At 55.4% G+C, this 24,893-nt stretch overlaps 1 protein-coding gene across 2 annotated transcripts in view; it reads right to left on the bottom strand.

Annotated features, from left to right (window-relative positions):
• The window catches only part of HM13 (histocompatibility minor 13), a 37,894-nt gene extending 15,048 nt beyond the window's left edge, over positions 1-22,846 (bottom strand). The window contains exons 1-7 of one of the 2 annotated variants that reach the window (XM_039237737.1): positions 22,568-22,846; positions 14,347-14,445; positions 9,091-9,173; positions 4,157-4,245; positions 2,595-2,680; positions 2,388-2,513; positions 1,578-1,635 (exon numbers count right to left, since the gene is read on the bottom strand). In XM_039237737.1, the coding sequence (XP_039093668.1) occupies positions 1,578-1,635; positions 2,388-2,513; positions 2,595-2,680; positions 4,157-4,245; positions 9,091-9,173; positions 14,347-14,445; positions 22,568-22,750 (724 nt within the window). In that variant the 5' untranslated portion in view covers positions 22,751-22,846. The remainder of the gene's footprint in view (positions 1-1,577; positions 1,636-2,387; positions 2,514-2,594; positions 2,681-4,156; positions 4,246-9,090; positions 9,174-14,346; positions 14,446-22,567) is intronic. The other variant, XM_039237736.1, reaches the window with a different exon arrangement.
• Between the last annotated feature and the right edge of the window lie 2,047 nt (positions 22,847-24,893).

Raw genomic sequence — 24,893 nt, 5'->3', positions numbered from 1 at the left:
TTCTCCCCACACCGGAACCCAAGTACGACAGTGCCACTGCCTTCTTCAGAGCCTTCCGGTGGCTCACTCACTGCCCACTGGGCAGTCCAGGCCTCTTGGCATGATACCCTTGACTCCCCCACTCTGGCCTCTTTTCTGCTACTCCCCTAAACTCAGCCATGTCCCCTCCCTGATCCTCTGCTCCCAGGGCCCTCCATGCAGTTCTGTGCCTCTGCCCTTTGCAAACTGCCCCTGCTTGCTTGGTAAGCCTGTGCTCGTCCCCCGTGACAGCTTTCCTGGCAGCCCGGCTGGCTTCGTCTGTCCCAGCACATGGGCCCAGCTGCGGTTCTGGCTGGCCCAGCATCTGTTCTCCTGCTGGAGAGCCGCCTGGCTTTACACCCTCAGTCCTGGGGGGCGGCCAATTCAAATACCCGGCTCCCAGACCCCCAGGAGGGCAGTGACCCAGGCCTGTCCATCGTGGTACCGTCTCCCCAGTGGGAGGGCCTGGCTCACGGGCCGGGCTGGGCCCCATGGGTTCATTCAAGCCAAAGCTGGCAGAAACTCATTTTCCTCGGGTTCTCTGAGCCGGGACCATAGCATCTGGGAGCAGGGATGGCCAGAAGCCCATCTAGCTCATGGAGGCCGGCGTGCAGTAGTGGAGGGTCTGACTGTGAGACGGACAGTTATTTCTTGCTTCTCTGAGGCTGGCCTCTCCTTGGCTGCCAAGGGCCCCTGGCGCTCACTTCCCGTGACGATGCCCTCCCACGGGGACTCACCCCTCTTCCTTGCCACCAGCCCGACCCATCCCATCTTCTTCTTTGGGTCTCGGGGTCCCAGGAGGTGACTGAGTGGTACGAGTCTTAAACTCAAAGCTGTGGGCTTTGAGTGGGCTTGCGGTGTGAGGGGTTGGTGCTAGGGGCTGTGGCCGCCGGTGGGGACCATGAAGTGATGAGCCTGGGAGAGGAGGGTGTGCCGAAGACGGTGGTGTGGACATTGGAGCAAGCCAGATCCTGAGGACTCCACCCCGTGATGGCCACTGACTCCCTCCTGAGACGCTCTGCCCTAGCGTGAGATGAAGTCCCAGTGCTGCTCACGGAGCCTACACGCTGCTCACGGAGGCCTAGGTGCCTGCAGCTAGGCGCTCTCCTATTTACAAATAACGGGCAGCTACAACGGAGAAAGAGCCTGAGCAGTGGGCCGCCTGGGGCGGAGGGCGCCCATGGCTAGCTACTAAAGGCACCCGGTGAGGCTTCGGGGCTCAGCGTGGACTCTCCTTCCCTGGAGGGACCCTGCAGGCCACGCCACAGGCTGTGATAGACGTCCCCTCTCTGCTGGCTCCCCTCCAGCTCATCCCGTGTCACCCTACACTGGGCCCGAGTGGCCGGACGCCAGGGCCCGGGGAGAGGGCAGTTGTGCACGAACACGGCCACAGGAGTCAAAGAGGGGAAAGAGACCAGCCGGAGACGCAGGAGAGCTGGGAGGAGGAGAAGGTGCATGGGGAGGAGCCACGGGAGAGGTACCGACCAAACCAGGGACCCCGAGGGGAAGGGCCATGAGGCGGAAGCCAAGGGCTCCCCACAGAGGACGTAGTCACTTACATTTTATTGGTGCCTCAAAGGACTTGGCCACTGTCACCATCACATTGGTGCCAAACACCTAGGAGGAGAAGACAGGAGTCTGGAGGGAGGCGAGGGCCGGGTGGGAAAGGGCGGCTGTCCTAGGGGTCCCTGATGCGGTGCTGCCGGAGATCCGCAGGGAGGGGCGGGGCATGAGGAGGTGCTACAGAGTGGCCATGGAGCCCAGATGAGGTGGCCACCGAACACGGACACCTCACGGGGCCCCTGGTTCTGGGCAATAAACGGGCAATTGGAAGAAGCTGGAAAAGGGCCTCTCATGGCCGCAGCCAGGCCTCCTGCTCATTCAGGGCTCACCCACTTAAGGAGGAAAGAGACTGTGTGAGGCCAGGGAAAGAGCACCGAAGTCAGGCTGACCTTGATCCCTCAGCAATGCCTGTGGGGAGTGTGCGCGGCAGGTGCCCCTCCACCCCCGGGCTGGTGCGTGCCAGCGTGTGCTGCCAACAGCAGCCTCTGTCCTCAGATCCATGTCCCCACCGGGCCTATTCGTCAGCAGTACCCGCCCCTGCCTGAACTTCCGAGTCTCCATCCACTTGCTTGGGAAGACACGGGAAGCGCCGTGCCAGGGCCACCAGAAGAAAGAGGGGACAGGGGCTGGAAGGCACCGGGCACCGTGTGGGCGCTCAGCCGAGTGGGGAATCTGTTCTCTCGCTGTTTCACAGCTGAGGGCAAGTGGGCCCAGAGAAGACCCGCTCCAGGGTCTCGCTCGCCACCAGGGCCAGAGGGACGTTCAAGGCGGCCGAGAGGTGCCCCCTGCCTCCCTGCCTGACTCACCCAGAAGACGTCGTAGATGAAGAGCCCGCCCAGCAGGATGCAGCCGGTGCTGACGTTGTTCAGGTGCAAGAGCTCCACCCCGTTGAGGGAGAAGGCCAGGCCAAAGAGGTTGTTGGCGATCCAGTGCTGGGGGAGGGGGCGAGAGGGGGCTCAGCCATGTGCCCAGCCTCCACCTGTGCCCCTGCCCCCTGGCCCCCCGCTCCTCACCTTCCTCAGCAGGTACCAGACGCCCACGATGCTGCTCAGGCCCAGGCACACCAGATCCTTGGCGTCAAACTCATAATTGATGATCTCTGGGCAGAGAGGCCGGGTAAGTCCACTCCCCGGGGCGGGGCTGCCCCTCCCACCTGTCAGCCCCTGGACGGAGGAGGGCATGGCTGTGGGCACTGTCAGAGCCTCCCCAGCACCCTCCCCTCCCCACCTCCTGGGGAGGGACTGGAGGCCCAGAGAGAACTCAGGCCTGGCACAGGGTCGGCAGGAGGTGCTGGACGCACACACACCGCACTAGCAGCTGGGGGGCCTTGGGGGAGGCAGTTCCCTCTCTGAGCTTCGGTTTCCTCTTCTGTAAAAAAGGGGGTCGCAGCACCTCCCTGAGAGCTGCCCTGGGGAGCACGCGAGAGGGTCCCGAGCAAGCACTCAGCACAGTGCCTGGCACACAGTGGGTGCTCAGTCAACGCCAGCTGCCCCCGAGCCCAGGTCTTTAGCTAGGTCCCACTTCATTCAGGAATCTACTTTGCCACCGAAGGAAATCGAGAAGGTTGCTGGCAGCCCTCCATCACTCCCAGCATTCCTAGTGAGGAAGCCCACAGAGGCGGTGGGGCTCGCCATGGTCACTGAGTGCGGCCATTTCTTTCAGATTCCAGAGTGGAGTGGACTGCCGGTAGGCCCCAATTTCTGTTCTCTCCTCTGTGGTAACAGCAACCTGGCAATGTTTAACTGGACACGAGGCCAATTAGCTCATGGCCACGTTCTTCTGCCTTGCCCTGTAGCTAAAATGGGCCCATGATACAGCGGCCTCTCCCTCCCTGGGACCACAAAGACGCCGTGGTGTGAGCATAGCCTTATTTTTTAATTCAACAATCATCTACCGGGCACAGATGCACCAGAGATGCAGGAAGGAATGACAGACAATCACTGCTCTCTAGGGCCAAGGTTGAATGTGCTAGGTGCCCATCAGTGAGTGCTATTCACAATCTCAGACTTTTACGCTGGAAATACTTTCCATCTGGTCACGCTGACAATGCTGTTAGAATTCTTGAAATGATACCCGAATGATCCCCAAACCCCAGGCTTTCCCCAAGTTTCCATAGTCCTCTGTTTTTTTAAAGCCAGAGAACCCTCTTTCTAAGTCCTTGGTGGGAGAGTAATCCCACTAAAAACGGGTATGATACAAGGAGCCAGGGCAGCCAGCTTTGCTGAGCGCTGCTGTGAGCCAGGCGGTGTGCTGAGTGCTCCCCTCATCAAGGGCTCGCAGTCCTAACTACATGCCTCAGAGGGAGGGACTAGATTATCATTTTCATTCCACAGATTAAAAAAAAAACAAACAAACAACCACAACAACAAGAAAACACCCAAGGCTCGGAGAGGTAAAGGCGTTCACCCAGAGTCCCACGTGTAGGAAGCGGCAGAGCATGGATGGGCACCCAGGCAGGGTGATTCCAGAGCCCGCCTTTTCCATCACTCGCTCTACCGGAGAGCCCCAGATTTGGAGACAAAGGGGAACAGAGGCGGGAGATTCCCTAAGGCAAGGGAAAGCGGGCAGCACTGACCTTCCTTGTTCTCCCCAGAGCCCTGCGTGAAGAGCAGCTGGTACTGTCGATTTGGGAAGTTGGCTGGAAAAAACTTATTCATGAAGGGGCTGGAAGGAAAGACAAACCAGGTTGGCAAACCGGCCCCCATGGGCAGTCACAGCCCCAACAGCACCCCAGAGGCACCCATTCACAGCCCTTGCCTTCTGGCACCCTTACAGCTGCCCTGATGGGGAGGAGTTGGTGATGGAAACAGAGGCCCTCAGAGAGGGCTCAGGGTCAACACGTGAGCTGAGACCTGAACCCAGGCCTCCAGACTCCTAGTGCTTCCGTACTGCCTCTTAGTTATCGTCCAAGAAACACGAAGCAGGGGCAGACTCCCGTGTAAAATGCATGTTTAGGACAGCAACAGGGGCCAAAGCCTGGGCCGCTCACTGTCTCCGCGAGAGTCCATTATCAAGAGCGCATATTCTTGGACTCCCTTCCAGACCTATCAGGTAAGATGACCTGATGGTTACTGCCTATCCCTGACTCCACGACTTGTCAGGCCTGGATCTTTATAAACTCAGCTGGACTCAATTAACTAGATGAATCACAGCCCCACGGTGGGTGGTGGGGGGAAGCACCTCACATTCACTTCTTCTGTGAGGACTTGATGGGCTTAGCCTCATCTACGGAAAAACCGTGTGACCATGCAGTATACTCTGCGCCTTGGCCAGGCAGGCAACGAAAAGTCTCTTCTGGATCTTCTTCAGAAAAAGAGGAGCAGATAAGGACCTCTTCGCCCAGCCTGGCCCTGGGGGTGGCCCAGGCAGACTACTGTGTCATCCCCCAGGCTGTGTGGCCTGGGGCAACTCACTTCGGTGGCTCATCTTCCCAGCTGTATGTTGAAGCAACAATATCATCGTCTGGAGGGGCTGCTGTCAAGATGTAAGAGAAGGCAGGGGAGAGGCTGAGCCCAGCTCTGGCCCCCCAGCAGGGAGGTAAGAACTGGCAGGATCCATCAGCGCCAGCACTTGTCCAGAGCCTGAGCTCAAAAGCATTTGGCGACACAAGATGGGCAAATCCAGAACGGGGCTCCCAACCGGTAGGTAGAGAGAGGCAGGCCAAGAGGTGCCCAGGGCCCAGCAGTAAAGGTGGGGAAAGGGAGCTCCCTTTCTGAGACCCTGGAGGTCGGAGAAAGGAGACGTGGAGTTAAGAATGGTTTTAGGACCTCAGTCGCCCCACTTGTCAAACAGCCAATTCCAGGCCTGTGCAGGGCTGTGGCGTGAACAAGAGGCTCTGGGAACAGAGGTGTGGTGGGCACAAGGGCAGAGCTGGGCGCAGGCTTCCACCGGAGGCTCTGAAGAGGTGGGGGCAGAAGCTGGGGCAGGTGAGGCTGGAAGCTACTTTTAGCCCCATCTGCTGAATCACTTTTGGGAGAGCCTGGGCCAGAGCTGGAAGCAGGGGCAGAGAGAGGCTGAGGAGCTGAGCCCTTCACCGCAGCTCGGCCCCTTCCCGACGAGCTTGATGCTGAGCTTGGGAATGAGTGGAGGGCAGGGGCTGGGAGCACGGACTCTACAGCCAGACTTCCTGGATTTGAATCCCAACTCTGCCGCTGATGAACTGCGTGACCTTGGGAAAGTTACTTAACTGCTCTGTGCAATGCTCTCTTCACTTAGAACACAATAGCTTTCTCTTAGGATGAATGTGTGGCAGCCTGTAAGCTCAACTGCAGCTTCGACTTCAAGGAGGAAGTCTCTAGACTGAGGACGTGGTTATCCTGAGAAAAAGAAGGGCCGCTGGAGGACGCAGGACAAGAGCCAAGCAACCTGGAGGGTGAGCCTGACCTTGAGAGCAGGGGTCGTGCTCATCACCTTCACCCCCACCCAGCACAGGCCTGTGCCTGCGAGGCAGCTGGTCCACACACGCCTGCTGCCCGCTTCTGAATGCAGACTCTTGTAGCAGGCGGAGGTTCTTTCCGGTCCCTGACGGCTCACATCAAACCTAAAGGTCACCACTTCCTGCTGGGAAACCACATCCTGGTGCCCTTCTCCCCTGGGAGTGGAAAGCGAGGGGCAGTAAAACTGGCCTGTTCCTCGTGGGGTGGCGGATTTTGGCCTCACGGGCCCTTTTCCCTCTAAAGGTCAGCTGGATGGGGTGTGAGCTCACAGATGATAAAAATAAGCTGAGGTCCCCTTGGCAGGAAGGGCGGCGGTGTGGGCTTGAGTCCCGGTGGCCGTACAAGGTGAAGGCAGGTGGCAGGCCAGGGGATGGCAGCGGTGGTGGAAGGATCCATGAGAATCTCCTCCCAGGGCTGAGCCGGCTTCGGCGCGGGCTCTTCCAGCGCTTCAGCAGGTCTACCTCCTGCCCGGTCCTCTGGGGACCGCGTGACTGCTTCAAGGGGCCAGCCAGGCCCCCCTCTCCAGACTCTGCTTCCCTTTTACTCTTGCCCAACTGAAAGGATATAGGCTACGAAGCCGGGACAGACCTGGGCTCAAAACCCCGTCTGCTCCCACCAGCTGTGAATCCCGGTGGTCACATGGCCCCTCGGAACCGCACCATCCCTGACTCCCACCTTCAGACCCTCTGGTTTGAATCCCGTCAGAGCTCTGACTCCAAGTCTGTGGATATAAACAGCTCCTGGAAATGCTGACGACACTGGAGAATTTCTTTGGGAAGAGTGTTTGAGGAAACAATTTGATTGACGAAGAAAAAGAACTTCAACCTTTAGCTTAGCTTTCTAAACAGCCACGATTAAAGTATGCCCGCCTCTCTTTCTGCTAAAATGAATCGCATCTGACCAGTTCCTTGCTGTGTAAATTTTTGAAAGCAATTTCTCTCATGCCACTGCTTTTCAGCGGACGGCCCTGACCCTGTGTGGCGAGCACCCTGCCTGCCCCTGGTCATCTGTCAGCTTTAGGATGTCGGGCTTTCCCAGATGACCAATACCGTGCTCTCCACTTTATCAAGAAAACGACCCCTCCATTGAAGTTTGAGTCACTGTCGTATTTCAGCACATGCACTTCCGGTTGCTGCCGGTTCTACTCCCATAGTAATTTCTACCAGTCAAAATTACCAATTAGTTAATTAGTTACCAATTAGATAGACAGACAATATACACGGGGTTCTCACTCGGAGGTGGGGGCTGGGCCACGGGGAAGCCTGGGAATCTCAAGCCTCTCACAGATGCAGGGGTGAGACGGGTGGGGGGATCCTAATCCGCACGGGGAAGGCGGGGGCCCCAGTGCCTGGAGGTGACTGCCCCCACCCCAGATCCATCAGATAGAAAGGTCTGCCCTTTGAGACCAGGTCTGCCACTCTCTTGTAGGTGCAGGTCACTCCGGTAGGTTCTCTGAGCCTTCATTTTTTAGGACGGGGGCTGGATAAAACCCCTTGTAAGATGGCCGGAACAAGATTTTGAGGGTAAAGGGTAGGTACGGTTGAAGACAACACTGAGCTCCGTCAGAGGAACCAGAGTTCGAGTCTGGGGCCCTGGGCCAGAAGCACAGCTCATGGTGTGCGCGGCCCCGTTCCCCAGGCCCCAGACCGGCCACTCCATCTTTCCCACAACCCCCATGAGCCGGGGCCGCGGCGTCTCTGTCTCACGGGTGAAGGAACGGATGCTCAGACGGCTTGAGAAGCTCACACCAGGTACACAGAGTGGGCAGCACTGGCCCTAGTGTGGGGCCAGCTGTGTCCTGACCCAGGCTCCCGACGACCACGCTGTCCGGCCAGCGTGCCTAGAGAGTGAGGCCACACTCAGCTGGCTTTCAATGGCCTCCGTGAACAGGCCCAGTGCTCCCTCCCTAGCTCTCTCTCGGACTACCGTGGACACATCGTGACTGTGCCCTTAGTGCACACAGACCTGCCGGCTCCCGGCCTCCCCCAGCCTCTGCGCCTCTCCCAGGTTCTCCACCCTTCAGAGATGACTTCAAATCGAGTTCCTTCCTCTGGAACTTCCCTGGTCTGCTGTCCTCAACCTGAGGCTGCACCACCCCAAGGGACCGGATGACAACAGGTGGGGGGACACTTCTGCAGTCACAAGTGAGGGGATGGGCCGGGGACACACCTTCCAAGTAGGAAGCAGGGACAGGGATGCCCAATGCTTACAACACAGGGAGGGCTGGCCTGTCCGTTAACAGCACCCCCCGAGGCTCCCTGGCCGGGTCCTCCATCCCCATGGAACAGACTTAAGCATGTGGCAGTCTGAGCAGGGTGGTGGTGGGGAGATGGGCTTCTGGGGTCACCCAGACCTGGGTTTGAATCGTGGCTCTGCTGCTTATCCAATGCATGATTCTAGTGAATCTCTTAATCTCTTTGAGCTTCTGTTTCTGAAGATAACGCAGGATTAAAAGCAAAACTAACCTCAAAAAGCGGCCTGGCAGATCAGCACAGCTAACAACGGGAACGACACTTGTTACTGGCACAGCAGGTGCCAGGTACTATGCTAAGAGCTTTCCGTGTGACCCACGAGGAAGGTTCCGTTATTCTCCTCCAAATTCACGTGAGGAAATGGAGGCCAGAGAGATGAAATATCCGGCCCCGAAGTCACTATTAAGTAGCAGAGTCTGGATTCAAATTCAGGTAACCAAGTTCCAGAGCCGGCACTCTTCTGCCTGCACTGCCTCTCTCTCATGACGTGTGAGGCCAGGCTCGGGGCTCGGGGCACGGCCGCCTACGACACCGGGCAGGTGGCACTGGCATCACCCACCTCAGCAGTGTGACGACTGACATCACGTCACTGCTCACAAGTAACTCTCCCCACGACCGTGATGGCAGGAAACCGTGCCCCCCAGGGGTTAAGGGTCTTGCTCTAGGTCACCCGCGATGCCACACAGGGGAAAGAGGCCCTTGGGTTTTACAGCCAGGATTCAAACCTGGCTCTGAATGACGCCAAAGGTCATGTTCTCATCCAAGACCCTGTACTGGTTCCTGAGAAAGCTGCTTCAAATGTTGCAGAGATGCCTTCTGACCTGATGGTGTGGGACAGGGCCAGGATCCCCAGCACGAAGAAATACATGGACAGCAAGAGGTTGATGTACTCCTGGGAAAATATCTGAGGCAGAAATAAAAACAGAAACAGGAAGTCAGGGTTGCCAGTGGCTAGGACACCAGAGCCCCCGCTTCCCTTCGGGAGGCTGGTCTCACCCTCTGGAGCTAGGACACGGTGTCAGGAGGAGCCTCCGAGAGGGCTGGGGGCCCTCTAGCTCCTGAGCTATGGAAGGGAGGAAGCTCGGGCCTCCAGACGCACTCCCAAAGGGGTCTGTACATTTGGGCTCGGTGGCTCCGCGACCTGGAGACAGGCAATAGATTTGTGCTCAGAGTCCTCGCGTGGGAATCACGGGGGAGGATGGTCTGGGGTGCGGAGTCCCAAGGCGGCCGCTTGAACCTCAGAACGCACTCTTCCAAGCTTCCTTCTCCTTGCCCCCAAATCTAGGGAGCGCCCTACGGCGGCCACCAAGGCCTGGAGCACACTAGTTACAAGTCACTCGTGCTCTGCTCCATCCTCTACATTATGTGCTTCTGGACAACTCTTCCTGGGGCGATGGCTGGAAGTTATGGCTACGGGCCCTGTTGTGCTTCTCGGTCTCACTGTCCAGCTCCCTTTCCCAGTGTCCCGAAGCCAGCCGTCGCTGTCGTGGATTCAGGGGCCCGCGAAGGCTCTACCATCTCACCCCGTGTTCCCTGCACCCTCTACTGAGTCTGTTTCTAGAAGGGTTTGTAGCCCGGATATGGGGCAAAGGGGCACCAGCACTCACAAGAAGGCTGGTACAGAGTCTGTCTAAACACCTGTCTGCCCATGCTGCTCATAGCCTCGCTGTCACAAACTCCAGACTCACACCCTCACTTCGGCCCTCACCCCCACCGACAGTCACTGTGGACCGTCTCGGCTGCGGCTCACGCCACGTTGCTCTCCTACTTGCTGTGGTCGCGGCGGCCGTTCTGCAGGGCCTCGTTTGCGCCAGAGCCCCGGCACAGGCGGCCTGCCTGTGCACACGCTCTTCTCTCCTCGCCTAGGCCACTCTTCCTTCTTTAGCTCTCGGCTCGGAGCAGCTCTCCTGGGTACGACCACCCCTCATCAATTCAGCTCACAATGACTGCCTACTATGTGCACGGCACTGTGCAAACCGCTGGGGACACAGCAAGGAATGAGGCACACGAGTCCCTGCCCTCATGGAGTCTGGGTGCCAAAGGATCCCAAAAGAGCCACATGTGCAATATATTGTCAGGTGGCAATGCTGCTCAGAAGAGAAGCAGAGCAGGGCAAGGAGACGGAGAGAAGAGGGGAGAGCCGCTCTTTTAGACAGGAGGCCAGGGAAAGCCTCCCAATGAGAAGATACTCCTCTTGTTCAGGAGTAGAAACTTAGCGAAGCAAGAGAGCTGCTGTGAGGATACTGGGGTGGGAGCAGGGAGCATTTGGGGCAGAGGTGAGGGTGTGTGCAAAGGTCCTGAGGTGGGTACGCTGCTCATGTGTATGGGGAACAGTGAGGGCCCATGAGCCTGGAGCTGAGGGAGTAATGGGATGGTGCCGGGAGATAAAGCTGGGAAGGTAAGAGGGAGAGAAACCCCGCAGTGCCGTGAGGAGAAATAGATTCTTCTGGGTGAGACAGGCTGGTACTGGAGGCTGAGGGCAGGGCTGTGACGTGATCTGACGGCCTGGGGGGATCCCTGTGCTGCCGTGTGGAAGACAGATTGCACAGGGCAAAGGTGGAGGCAGACGGCCGGGTGAGGGGGGCACTGCACAGCCTGGTGGGCAGAGGATGGTGCCCCCGGCTGGGGGGTGGAGGGAAGGGGCAAGCAGCAGCCAGATTCCAGCTCTGCTCTGGACCGGGAGAAGCGGGACGTGCTGAGGGGCCGGCCGGGGAAGGACAGCTGCCGGGGTCTGGGGGAGCAGTGAGGGAGACGGAGGCGCTGCTGTCTGAGGTGGAGGCGGCGGTGGCAGGGGGGGGGCAGAAGCGGAGGTTCCCACTAGCCAGGCTGGCTCCTCCGTGTTTCCTGGTGCTACAGGCCTTGTTCCTGCTCCTCAGGACCGTAACCTCACGTTTACTGAGGTGACGGACTGGCGTCCACCTCCACCAGCCAATAAGAAGCTCCCTGAGGGCAGGGACGGGCCAGCTGTTTTTCTCATTCTGGGCCTTGTACACAGCAGGCACTCAATAAATGTTTGCAGAATGAGTGGATAAGCAGAGCAGCGGCTTACGGTGTGACGAGGAAAAGAAAACGCCCCATGAACGAAGTTCACAGGCGCGTGCGCCACGTTTTGGGAAGATGTGGTGGACCTCTTGGTGTGTGCCCTCCACGTGGGCCCGTGGGGAGATGCCTCCGGCTGCAACTCTGACCTGCCCAGGGGGCCTGACCGTGTGGCCGGAGAACGGTGCACCAGGCCTGGCTCTCTCTGTGCTTTGACTGCTGGGAACTCACAGCCACGCCGGTTTCAGAGCCACTCTCACAGGAGCCCACGTCTTCAAGTGTAGAGCCCGGGGTCAGGGTGTGGTCCTTCGCCAAGGCTTCCTTTTATGCTGTTATTTCCTCCTTCACCCCCAATGTCTTCCTTTACTTCTTTGACTTACACTGTCGGGTATGATTTTTATAAGCTGCCTCGAAACAATCAGTTTTAAGTGACGTAGGATAAGGTAGGACAGGGAAAAATGTTACGAACTAAACTCTCTCTCCGTCCCAGCCCGCCCGTCCGGCAAACCACTCAGCGAGCTGTGGGCCTGGAGCCCGGCGGGAAGCCGCCGGCTGTGCTGTCCAGGCAGCGGCCTCTTGGAGACCTAGACCTCAGCGCGGGCCTCCAGAGACTTGGGCGAGAGGTCTGCTGTGTCCGCTGGCACAGGGCGGGCTGGGGCCTATCTGCCTGGAGAGGGGCACGGGCCGAGCATCCAGAGCCTTAAAGAAAAATGCTCATGACTTCTGCCGCCAGAAACGCCTGTCTGAGGGCACCCAGCCGACGGAAAGCATCCTAAGCACTGAAGACGTTAGGAGGGCTTGAGGCAAGGGCCTGGGTATGTACCCCGGCACCCAGCACGGCGGAGACTTGAGAAGTATGTGCCAACAGCCAAGCTGGAGGCAATGGGCCGGGCGTAGGGAGATCTCAAAAGCACGGGGAGCGGGAAAGCCAACAGGGAGAAGTGCTGCCCAGGTCTACCCAGGGAGGCTGGACTCTTGGGACACACAGATACACTAACGCCACACGTGTTACAAGGAGACACACATCTGAGGACACAAAGCCAGCGCGTCAGAGCAGATGCTGTTCGTGGAGAGGGCGATGAAGGTGGGAAATGGAGGCGGGCACTCGGGGTGAGGGGTGAGCCTGGCACAGACAGATTATTGTGTGCTGTGAACCAAAGCAGAGAATAAATCCAACTCTTCACCCGAGGTCCAGGGGGGGAAAATCAGTGAATAGCTGATGGTATTTGCTGCACTCTTATTTTTAAGGGTAAAAATTGGGGTGACCTCTTCTGTTTAAAGTGAGGGGGATACTGGAGGTGAGCCATGGGGGATCTGCTTTGGGGGGAGGGGGGCAGATTCTGAAACCGTTAAGAAGTGCTGTTCTGGTCCAGCAATGGGGGAGCGATGGAACAGCAAACCGGGATTAAAAATTATGTTTCTGACTCACTCACGGGCTGGCAAAGCATTCTGAGGCTACTCTCTGCAGGCGAGAGTACAGGGGGGTCAGCACGCTCTGGTTAGAGGCAACGAAAACGAACGTAGCCTTTTTTGGAGGGATCTGGCTCCGTCTGTTCAAATTACAAGTGGAGACGATAAGCGGCCTGGTTCTCCCACGGCAGGTACGCTTGAGAACACGTGCCAGGGGCCGAAACCGCGTGCGCGGTGTTCCCACGGTGCCATCCCAGCACTGGATACCCCCTCAGGGCCATGGCCACAAAATACAACCGCAGGCAGCTGTTAAAAAGGAGGACGTAGAGGTGACCGTGTCGCTAGAAAAACATCTCCATGGTAAGAACACTTTATCTGACACCGATCTACGCTTTTAAATTTTCACATAAGTGTAGATCTATGCCTGTGATTCACAAGACACTATGTTAGGGAGAAGGTCAGGGCTCACCTACACCTTCCCTCAGACGAGAAACCTTTTTTTAAACCATCTACATGTATTTTTAAAATGTAAATTAGGGGCGCCTGGGTGGCTCAGTCGGCTAAGCGTCCGGCTTCAGCTCAAGTCATGATCTCGCGGTTCGTGGGTTCGAGCCCCGCGTCGGGCTCTGTGCTGACAGAACAACCTGGAGCCTGTTTCAGATTCTGTGTCTCCTTCTCTGTCCTTCCCCTGCTGTGCTCTGTCTTTCTCCAACACAAAAACATTTAAACATAAAAAAATTTTAAAAATGGAAATTAAATGTCTTTCTTGAGGGATCCTCAGGGACCAGGAACAGAGCGCGTGGGACGCACTACTGCAACACCAAACGACATAGTGCTACGGTCACAACGGGACCAGGACTAGGTTCAGAGCACGCTTGTGAAGAGCCTGAAAGGAGACATGACAGAACATCAGCAGTGACCGTCACCTCTGTGCATTTTTCCCTCTTGATCGCTGCCCCTCCCTTTCAGTTGTCTGCATATATTACTCCTTTGACAGTCGGAAGAGATTTTACACGTTATGTAAAAACAACAACAAAAGCCTGAAAAGAGTTCGCAGTCATGGGAGAGGATGCTCAGGACACTGTTGACGGGGCGGGAAAGCAGCAGCTACACAGTGAGGGCGCCGCGGGGCCGTGGCGGCGGAGAGCCATGCACCTGGGGGACAGCACAAGGACACACCTCCCGAGGGAACCTGTGAGTGTCTCTGCTGGTGGGGTTTTGGATGACTGCTGTTTTCCCCTTTTTACTTTTCTGTGTTTTCCAGGTTTTCAACACTGAGCCTGCCTAACTTTTATTGGGAAAACAAACCTCGGTAAATTAAAAAAAAAAAAAAAAGAAGGCAATTAGTACGGCAGAGGTGTGGCGGGCCCCCGTCCCAGCATGAACAGTACAGTGCGACCAAAACGGTATCATGAAAACCAAACAAAACAGCTACATGGAGAAAAGAAATAAAGACTCTGGGAAGGAGTCCCAGACGTTATGTCTATGGAGTCGGTCTGGGGGCGGATTATTACGACTTTCCCCCCTGCTCTTTAGTTTCTACAAATGAACATGCATGTCCCCCTGTGATGGGCAAAACAAAACAAAGTTATTTAAGCCAAATGACACACGGGTGGCAAAGGACTTACTTTGAAAAAGAGATAGAGCCCCAGAAGCGTGCAGCTGGCGATGATGGGGAACCGGGCGGCGTCCCGGCTGGTGATGGTCTCCGGCATGTCCGAGGCGTTCTAGAGCGGACAAGAGAGGCGGCTGTGAGCGGGGGGCCGGGGGGTGGGGGGGCTGCGGTCCGGGCCTCCGAAGGCCGCAGCTCATTCATCTCCTTCCCCTCCACGTCTTCCCGACCCAGGGCTTCATCAATGTGGCAAAGATGGTCCGGGGCAAGAGGGCCCACCCTGCCATTTTGCCACCGGGGAGACCTGGGCCCCAACAGGGACAGTCCAGGGAGGACGCAGCGCACGTGTGGTCTATCCGGGGAGAAAAGCAACGACAGGAGCAGTTCCGGAATGTAGTGACTGAAAGAAAACCCCCTGGAAGCGGGTAACGGCAGAGCAGTCCTAGGCCTCGTGAGAATGATTCCCAGTTTCCTCCTGGATTAGCTAAGCAGGATGAATTTTTTAGCCAACAGGTGTGAGGAGAAACAAAGCCACAGCGGCAGCTGACACCGTGTGTGGGAAGACCCCGGCCGTAAGAAGCAAATCTGGACAAAACTTAAACTTAAGAAATCTGACTGGGAAAAGCGGATCTGGTGAGAGTAGAAGCCACAATTACATCTACCATGGCAGATGCTACAGTTGGCGGCAATATGATTTGGGTGAAGGGATGACAGAGGATAAACATTTACATGAAAAAACCTGGATGTAGTCAAAATACCATCACTACTTGTCAAAACCGAACAAACTGGAAGTGGAGCAACGGGGCAGCACAGGACTGAATCAGCGTCAGACTCCTGCCAGATGACATTCTAATGAAAACCCATCCATGGTACAAATTCTGGTTCAAATTTATAGTAAAAAAGAACACAGAGCCAAAAGCTTTCAAGATCATCGTGCTCTCCACGCCCTCTCTGCTCGGCAGAAGCGTCAGTCCTCAAGGACCTGGCCAGGGTCCCTGCCACGAACCTTCCCCAGGTTCCCCACCGGGCTAAGCCTCCTTCCCCCAGCGCAATCCCCGCTGCGTTTTAGATGTGTAATTCTAGTCTGTATCCGAGCCACCAGACGAGACTTCTGCCCGTATCTAAGTGAAGCCTTCTCATCACAGTGCCCAAGATGCCACTGTCACCACCTCTGTCCTGTGAACAAGGTACCGGCATCCCTGGGACAAGGGGTCATGTCCAGCTGTAGAGTCTCATTAACTTCTTGGCTCACAGCTGCCTCTGAAAAACCAGCAGGACAAACCAGGCTAAAGGGGAGGCTGCCCGGAGAGGGCAGGTGTTGCCTCAGGCAGGCCTTCTGCTCAAGGGAGGGAGGAAAAGTTGCAGGAGGGGAAGGGGATGGGGGCAGAGAGCGGCAAGCCCATTCAATGGTCATGAGATGGAGATGGGCGGGGGGGATGCATATACACTGCCGGTTTCAGCACAGACTGGTCTAGCCTTTTGAGGAGGGCGACTTGGCGGTTGCATCAAACTGTAATTTGCACAAGCCCAAGGACAGAGAAGGCTCAGGGAACAGGAACCACAAAAAGCTCTTAATCGCAGGAAAAAAAAAGTTCATCCTCACTTCTTTAATAAGAGAAACTGGAAAGGAAGCACACTGAGATTCCCGTTTTCATCCATCAGAATGGCAAAAGGCCCCATGCTGGTAACAGAAGGAGCTAGTAAGGCTGTGGGGACAGGGGTGACCCACGGAGCCTTCAGGACGGTAGATCAGTCTTCCCGCAGAGAGCATGTTGGCAATATTGTCAGAAATCACAAATGCGGATGCCCGGGTGGCTCAGTTGGTTGGGCGTCCAACTTTGGCTTAGGTCATGATCTCAGTCTGTGGGTTCGAGTCCCGCATCAGACTCTACACTGGCAATGTGGAGCCTGCTTGGGATTCTCTCTCTTTCTAAATAAATAAATAAACTTAAAAAACAACCCCCCCCCCCCCCCCCACAAATGCACATACCTTTGACCAAGCAATTCCACTGCTGGGAATTTTTCTACAGATAAAAATCACACACATGCAAATGACGCATGTAAAGTGTATCACAGGTATTCAGTGCTCTATTAAAAGGTTGCTGGGTGACTGAGGTAAGTCCTTGTTCTCTGAGCCTCAGCTTACTCATCTATCAAACAGGAGCACAATCTCTAGCTTTAGTTACCTCTAAAAGGACCAAAAGATGTCAACGAAATGCGATGGGCTATGAAACAGCCCAGCAAACCGTAAAGTCCTGTGACCGTGTGAGGAGCTGTGACGGTCAGGGAGAGGTGAGTGGGAGGCGCTTCGCCAAACCCTGACACACGCACGGCTGAGGTGTGCTAGGCACAGGGCTGGGAGGTGGGGGGGCAGGCAGGAGAGCGGTCCTGCCACAGAAAGGCAGGGTTCTCCCCCGGCCCTCGGTTTCTGCTTTTGGCAGCCATGTGCTGGGGGGCTTGGGAAAATTCCTCCACAAATTCAGAGTATGCCCCTTGCAGCGGGAGCTTAGGCTCAAACAGAAATTAGACAGCTGCTCCTCTCCAAGAGCTCCCAGGCAGGCGGGGCCAAGACCCTGCCGTGTGAACAGAATACCACCACACGATGGGGCACATGACAAAAAAGGATGTATACTGGTGTGATACCCAGTACGAGGGCCAAACAGTTGGGAGAAGGTTCTGACGTCAGAAGGCCAGTTCTGCTGCTTCTTAGCTGTGAGACCCAGGAATGCTGTTTTCTGTCTCAGAGCCTCGTACGATGAGTTTCAGGATTCTACGACTTTGGATTAGAAATAGTTAGTGTTGTGCCTTGAGCTATCACATACACTGTCTAGATTCTCTGGATGATGATGATGATGATGATGATGATACAGTAGAAGTAGAAGGGAACCACAGGATGGTACCTAGGCAAGGCCCTGAAGGTCAAGCACAGTGTCTGGTAGAGGGCAGGAGCGAGATACATGCCAAATTGAGGAATCTGCTCTGTGTACGAGGGAGAGAAGCATGTACAAGGCAGAGGAGCTGCAGGTGCAGATCATGTGGGACTCTGGCCTCACCCACAACCCGGTGTTACAGCTCATTTCCACATATTCCTTCCAATTCAGCCCAGTAACCTGGGGGAAGGGGGTGGGGAAGAGGCTTACAATTACTTGAAGACAAGCCAAGGTGGGACCCATGCTTCACTAGAAAGAGGAGAATCTGGTCTCCTCTGTGGGTGACTGTGTAAACACCCACGCTGCAATGTTGAGTCTGAACGGGAGACTGGAAATCTGACAACAGTAGCAAGCATAACATTTACAGACAGCTTTCTAGATGTCAAGCGTTACACGACTTCATCTTCACAAAAACCCTACTACGAGGCAGGTATTTTCAAGAGCTCCACTTTACTGACGAGGAAACAGAGGCTCAGGGAGGTGAAGTAACCTGCTGAAGGTCACACAGCTGGTGAGTGCTAGAGCCAGGATTCACATGGAGGCAGTCCGGTTCCAATGTGCCAACTCTCGGCCACTACTTCCTAGATGACCTCTACCTTCCCTACCTGGACATTTCCGCTGGAAAAGCGGTGGCAAGGTGCTCAGGGAGCCTGTGACAATAAAACAGTTGACCTTCATCATTACAAAAGTACAAAAAGCTGTCAGGATTCTCTACCAGTTCAACGTGGATTTTGAAGCCAGACGCCCTTAGGCAAACGCAATAGCTCCCTAAACACAAAACATAATTCGAGTAGGGGGCGGAGAGAAGCTGACACAAATAGCAGAAATAAATTTAGCTCCCGGTGACATTCTGGACGTTCAGTTATCAGGGCAGAAGCAAAAGCAGTGAGGGAAGACATGCCCAGTCTCAAGTCATTGGCTCGGCCCGAGCTCTGGGAGCACTGCTTCCTAGCCATGCCCTAGAAATGATCTGGGACTTGCGGGCCATTCTGTTACTCTGTCACCCTAGCCCTTCTTCTCCTTTCCACCACGCTCACTCACTCACTTCACCACGATGCTGCTTCCTAGGCGTTTCTAGAACTCAGCCCCACCACTCCAATCCTGTGCTCGACTGCAGTCTTTACCACGACCACCTCACCAGCCTCCTTCCCATTCTCCCTCCTGCCCATCACTGGCCCTGCCAGGAGCACTTTCTGAACCCTCGGCTTGACCGCAGCATACATACTTGGCTCAGAAAGCCCTGGACGCAGCCATTATACAAGAACTGAGGTCACTGCCGGTGGGGGTGTAAACTTATACAACCTCTATGGTGCAGAATTTTGGTAAAACTCATCTAAATCAAACACACACATAGCCGTCGGCCCAGAAGACCAATTAAAAAAAAAAAATCCTATAAATATGGACAAGTGTGAACTAACAAATGCATTGGATTAATTTCAGCATGGTTTGTAATAGCAAAAGACTGACGCCCGGCTAAACGACCCGTGGAGGACTGTAAGTCGGAGGCTCGCACTTGAGCACACACCACAACTGCCAGGAGGGCTTGTGAGGACCGACTGCCAGGCCCACCTTCGGTTTCTAACTCAGAATCTGCATGTCTGATACGTTCCCAGGCGGTGCTGCCGCTGCTGGTCTAGGGATCACCAGGGCTGTGAACAAGCCGTGGGGCACAGGTGGGAGACTGCAGAGCTGTTAAAGAACACGGCCACCCCACGTGTACTGACATATCTGATCTCCAGCAAAGAGTTGGCGAAAAAACCAAGGTGCAAAAAAGAGTGTATTTCTAACAAAACAGAAGTTATACAGCAAAAATAGGGGGAAAGCATGTGCTTATGTATTTGTAAAGGTACAGAATTTCCTGGATGGATGTCCAAGGAACAGGTAACGGGGCTGCCTCTGGGGAGGGAAACTGGCTCGCGGGGGTGGGTGGGGGGCTTTCACGAGGCGCCCCTCTGCACCTTCGGAAATCTATAACACGAGCTTACCCTCCCTATCGTAAAATGAGGTGGATCTGCATATACTCACATAGAAAAATGACCAAGACATAGTGCTAAAGTAGGAAAAAAATCAAATCAAATCGCAGAGCAATATGTAAACTCCTACTGTTATAAAAATAAACCTCCATGGGTATATACACACAGGCACATCCATGATACGTTTGTATACACACAGCAAAAAACCGCTGGAAGTTTACACACTGAATAGCTAACCGGGTTCCTTCAAGGAGTGGTCCTGGGGAGGTTTTTCCCTTGTACTTCTGCTTGGCTTGGGTTTGTTTGTTTTGTTTACAAGTGCACGTGTGTAGTCATACTGTGAAGATGAACTGCTGTGTTGCCTTCAGGACTCTGTCGCTCAGAAAGGCTGCAGGCTGCCTGAGCGAGCGTCTTGTTGCGGCCTCCATGCCCCTGTCCCCCACCACCACCACACTGCTCGCTGTCTCCCTAAACACCGTCCGTGATACCTCGCTGCCTCCCTCTCTCCCAGCCCCCTGCCCCCCACAACTTGCCAAACTTGCGTCCATCCATGCAAAGGAGGCTGCGGTCTCCCCTGGGAAGCGTATTAGGATTCGGGTTAGGCGGCTGCTCACCCATCTGGTTCTCCGTGGGGACTAAGCTCTGGGAGCGCTGGTCCTGGCCTTCGTTGTCCCAGCACCCCTGGTACCCAGCCCAGAGCCTGGCACACAGCAGGGGCCCGGTGCGGGTGGCTGAGGGGCCCCTCTGAGTTATAGGCCAAGAGCCTCTGAAGCCGTCTGATCCCCAGCTACCGCCTGGGCTGGGATCTGCTCCTCTCTGGGAACACGGGTCCCCGGCAGGGATGGGAACCCCTCTAAGACCCCCCCCCCCCATGGTTACTTCTTCCCAACACACTCCTGGGCACTCCTCCTTCTTCTCCCTATGATTTCACAATTTGCTCTGCCTGTTACGGACAACTTGGCTCCAGGGACCATTCTGTCCACGCATGCCCTCTCTCAGCTGGCTTTAAGGTCCAACACCGGGGGAAATCAAAACTCCTGGGTCCCCACACTAACTTTTCTCTCTCCTTGCCACATGAGCAGGGAAACATGACTCAGGGTAGAAGAAGGGAGTTGTTTGGCTTGTCCCCCCCCCGCCCCCAGGCCCAAATACCATTTGTGTGGGTCTTCTGGAGGCACCTACATCAAGGACAGTCCTGGACTAGATCCAGCAATGCTTAGTTCTGTCCCTACTTGGCAGAGCGATCATGAGAAGTCATTTCGTGGACTCTCCGTTTCTCTGCACAACAGGGAAAATAAAACTGGCTCCCCTGTCACATTCAGTTGCTGGAGACCCAAAGACGGGGAAGGCTGTGTAACTTTCAGAATATCCTACTTATCCATGGTGGGCCTGGGTGCCTGCAATTTCAGGCAGCTTTGCAGCTCCCTTGCCCTGCAGGAGGTGGTGGCGGAGGAATCTGGAAGCTATGGTGGACGGGAAGCTCCCTTCTAGGCACGCCCTCTGCTGCTGCTTCATACAGCTGCTTACCTGGTCTCCTCTGCCTAGAACGTCTTCTAGCTGAACTTGTACTTCTGCATCAAGGCTCAAGTCCACCTGCAGCACAAAGCCTCTCTGCCCTGCCTCAGGGATGCTCAAACGTTCTCCCCAAATCTGGCAGCGCTACTGTACGGCGACCACAGAGCTAGTTATCCCTCCTCCGTTCAGGCGCCCTAAAGCCCCTGGTGACAGAGCTCTGACCAACTCATTTTTGCAGCATGTTCCCCCCGCCCCAGACAACAAGAGAGGTACAGCAAATTCTGTTGTCAGTAAGGTGTTTGCTTAAGAGATTAGTGATCCTTGTGGAGAAGACACCAAGGAGAATTACTCAGTTTTGGGGAGCCTCTCAGATCAGCTCGTCCCATACCGCCTTCGCTTCCTTTGTCCTGGTCTATTTCAGAAGCCCCCCCCGCCCCACCTCTGCACAAGTGTCTGCCCAAAAGGCATGGCAGGGAGATTGAAGGCCATGTGAACTCTGCTTAGAAGAGGCTGAATGGAAAGGACAATGGGGCCACCTAAGTCCTGCCCGACTACTCCCCCTTGTGTCTGTCCATAGGAGGAGCTAACAGTGGGTTCTCTGATCTCGGGAAGGAAGGTGTCAGGCCTCAAGTTGGGTAATGTTCTGAGAACCCAGGCTTGAGCAGTTTCAAAAGTGGCAGTTGCTTTGTGGACTTGCCCTCTTTGGGTAAGACAGCTTCCTCTGAGGTTCAATGTCAGGTTTGGGTCGGGGAGGAGCTACAGATCAGGAGGGGAGAGGGTGCCAGGAAGTGAGAAGCCACTGGTGCAATGGGCTGGAGAGAGCTGAATATAGGGAAGAAGGGTGAGGGGAGGAAGTCAGGAGGTGGGAGATGCCAGGGTCCTCCGATGGGACATATGTTGCGGAAGGTCAGGAGTGGATCTGGCCTAGGCTCATCAGAGAGGCCAACAGCAGCTCAGTTCCTCAGCAGGTAAACCAAATTTGGGGGAGGGACTGTCTTAGGGAGCCCAGGAAGGGAAGCTACTTTGAGGTAGGGTCTGGGCTCCCTCCCTAGGACAGAGCAAACCAGCAAAGAAAGGCCTATGCCTGCTTAAAAAAAAAAGGAGCCGTGCTATGGTGTTGGGTTCTGAGGGGCTGGCTGTGTGAAAGTGGTTTGAGAAGTCATGCCAAAAATTGGGGCCTTAGCTGCGTTATATCTTTGGGTTAATTTTTTGGGGGGTGCTGCAAGGGCCTGATCTGGGGGTTCTAGGAGAGGGGGTCACAGATTTCAGCTAGACAGGTGTCGCAGCTCAGGGATGGACCTGGATCCTTGAGTTTGCCCTAGGCTGGACGAGGCCAAGTTCCTAAAGGAGGAATGACAGGGGACTGTACCATTCAGTTGTCAGGACCAGCGTCCCATCAGGTACAGACTAGGGCTGACCCAGAGGCCAGGATGAGGTGTCCCATATGGGAGGAGCAGCCAGAGCAGAAGGTGGGGCTGATGTGGCTGAGGCCAGCAGGCTCGGAACAGTATATGCCCAATCGCATGGGTGGCTGACAGTGTCTGCGGCATGTTGCACGGAGGGAGGGATGTGTCGGGGTCCGATGAGGGGTAGAAGAAGCCAGTCCCTATCTGGGAAGGCGTCAGATCCTCGGGCACCTAAGGCCAGCTCCCGGATGTGGCCTCGGGGTGGGGAAGCTCTGGCGATCCGAGCTGGGAAAGGTCAGTGTCCGGGGAGAGGTGGTGTCTGTCCCGTCTAGGGCGGGGTCGGGGAAGGGTCCCCGGCAGTCACGTCCCGGGCGGGAGGTGGCAGGCGCGCGCGGTTCTGCCTCCGGCCCTACCTTGCCGCGGGCGCAGCGCACGGAGCGCAGGGCGCCGAAGAAGATGGGCAGCAGCGCCATGAGCAGGAGGCTGCCGTAGGCCAGCGCGATGCCCTCGGGCGTTGAAGGCGGCCGCGCCGTGCCGTTGGCCGCGCCGCCTGCCTCGGCGCTGCCGTTGTGCGGGTCGCTGAGGGCCGAGTCCATGGCGACGCTGCGCTCGGGGTCCCACTCCTGCTCCGGCCGCCGCAGCAGAGACGCACACAGGAAGACGGACGCTGCGGGGAAAGCCACGTTCCCTTAAAGAAACAGGAAGTGACGTACCCTCAGCCCTTGCTGGGCCGCGCCGCGCACGCGTGCGCGTTCATGGCTCCCCGCCCGCGCGCCCTCTAATGGTGGCGGAGGGCAGGGCGGCCAGTTGCTGAGCAACTCGTGAGTGGTCGGGAAAGGAACGCTGGACCACTGCTGGACCACTGCATCCCGAGAGAGAGACCTGAGGATGCCGTGCCACGGTCCTAGGCGGCTTCCTTAATCCCAGGCTGTCCTGCTCCCTACAAGCCCTCATCCGAATAGCTAAGAATTTGTTTATTCATGTACCATTCATCCAATATTTAAAAAACATTTTTTTAACGTTTATTTATTTTTGAGAGACAGAGCGTGAGCAGGGGAAGGGCAGAGAGATGAGACACAGAACCTGAAGCAGGCTCCAGGCTCTGAGCTGTCAGCACAGAGCCAGATGTGGGGCTTGAACTCACGAATGGCGAGATCATGACCTGAGCCAAAGTCGGCCCCTTAACCGACTGAGCCACCCAAGCGCCCCTCATTCATCCAATATTTAATCTTTCCTTCACTCCTTCAATATTTGAATATCCCATGACATGCCAGACGCCATCCTAGGCTCTGGGGACACAGGGACAATACAGGCAAAAGTCCATCCCTATATTCACGAAGGTTGCATTTTTAGTGCAGTCGTAGGGGGAGGTGTTGGGAAGACAAGAAATAAAATGAGCAAAATAAGTAAAATACGAAGCGTGTAGGATGTTAGTGTGTAGTCGTGTATTACACAGCATGTTAAGGGACATGAATAATTCAGAGACATCTCTCTCTCTAGGAATCTAGTGTACTTCTGCATATGGCTTGGGCACGTCTGTAGGGTGGTTCCCATCAGTCAGTTCCAGAGGACAAAAATCAGGTGATTGGCTCTGTAGATGGACAGCCTTGTGGAATGTGTGTAGGGCTGAGGAGAAGGTGTGGGTAGAAGTGATCTGAGTTTGGGTGCAGGGCCATTCTGTCTGGGGCTCCTGGCTATGTTACTCCCACCCTAATGAAAAGCTGGGGAAAGTATATGGCAGACAAACTGAGAAAGTTACACCCTGTGGACACCTCACACTGGAGAAACTTTGGGCCAAGTGGTGGAAAGAAAGTATGTTCTTCCAGAACCCAGGAAGCAGGCCAATCTGAATCCAGGAAGGGAAGAGCCATTCCCCTCCAATGTCCCTTTAGTTTTTAAAAAAAATTTTAACGTTTTTATTTATTATTGAGAGACAGAGCATGAGCATGAGAGGGTCAGAGAGAGAGGGGGAGACACAGAATCTGAAGGAGGCTCCAGGCTCTGAGCTGTCAGCACAGAGCCTGTCGCAGGGCTTGAACTCACAAACTGAGAGATCAAGACCTGAGCTAAAGTTGGACGCTTAACTGACTGAGCCACCCAGGCGCCCCTGCAATGTCCCTTTAGTACACTGTACAGACAAAGCTTAACTATGTCAGCTGGAAAAGGAGAAATACTTACAAGGCCCAGCTCCATCAGCACAGAGCAGGCAAAAAGAGTGGATTTAGAGTTGAGAGACAATGAGTTGATAAATGACACAGATGGTATAAAATCACAGGGCCTGGTCCAAGTTTGACAGGTGGTGAGGTGGGGTTGGAGCGTGGGGCTCATGGGGAGGGCAGACAAAGCAAGGAGTCAGACTGAAAGAGTTTGAATAATAGAGTTAGTTGCCTAGTACATGCCAGGCACTCTACTAGTAACTGTGTGTGTGTGTGTGTGTGTGTGTGTGTGTGTGTTTTATCTCCATAATACTAGCAAGAGATGATCCCAATTTACAGATGGTCCCAATTTACAGATGAGGAAACTGAGCCTTACCAAGGTAAGCTAAACTAGCCAGGCTAGGATGTACAGTCAGCAGTGGAAGAGAACCTTGAACTCAGGTCTGTAGGGCCCCAAAGCCTTTCCTCTTTGCAACATCTCAGCTATACAGGAGGCTAAGGAGTCTGGACCAGTGTAACTTGGTTCTGGGCAGAGAATGTACAGTTTCAGGCTCTGATTTTCAATAAGCTGGACATGACATGA

This window comes from Hyaena hyaena, unplaced genomic scaffold (genome assembly GCF_003009895.1).
Source record: "Hyaena hyaena isolate Hyena2069 unplaced genomic scaffold, ASM300989v1 scaffold_131, whole genome shotgun sequence".
NCBI classification, from domain to species: Eukaryota; Metazoa; Chordata; class Mammalia; order Carnivora; family Hyaenidae; genus Hyaena; species Hyaena hyaena.
The sequence above is the reverse complement of the archived record's forward strand: the minus strand, read 5'-3'. Positions and strand labels throughout refer to the sequence as shown.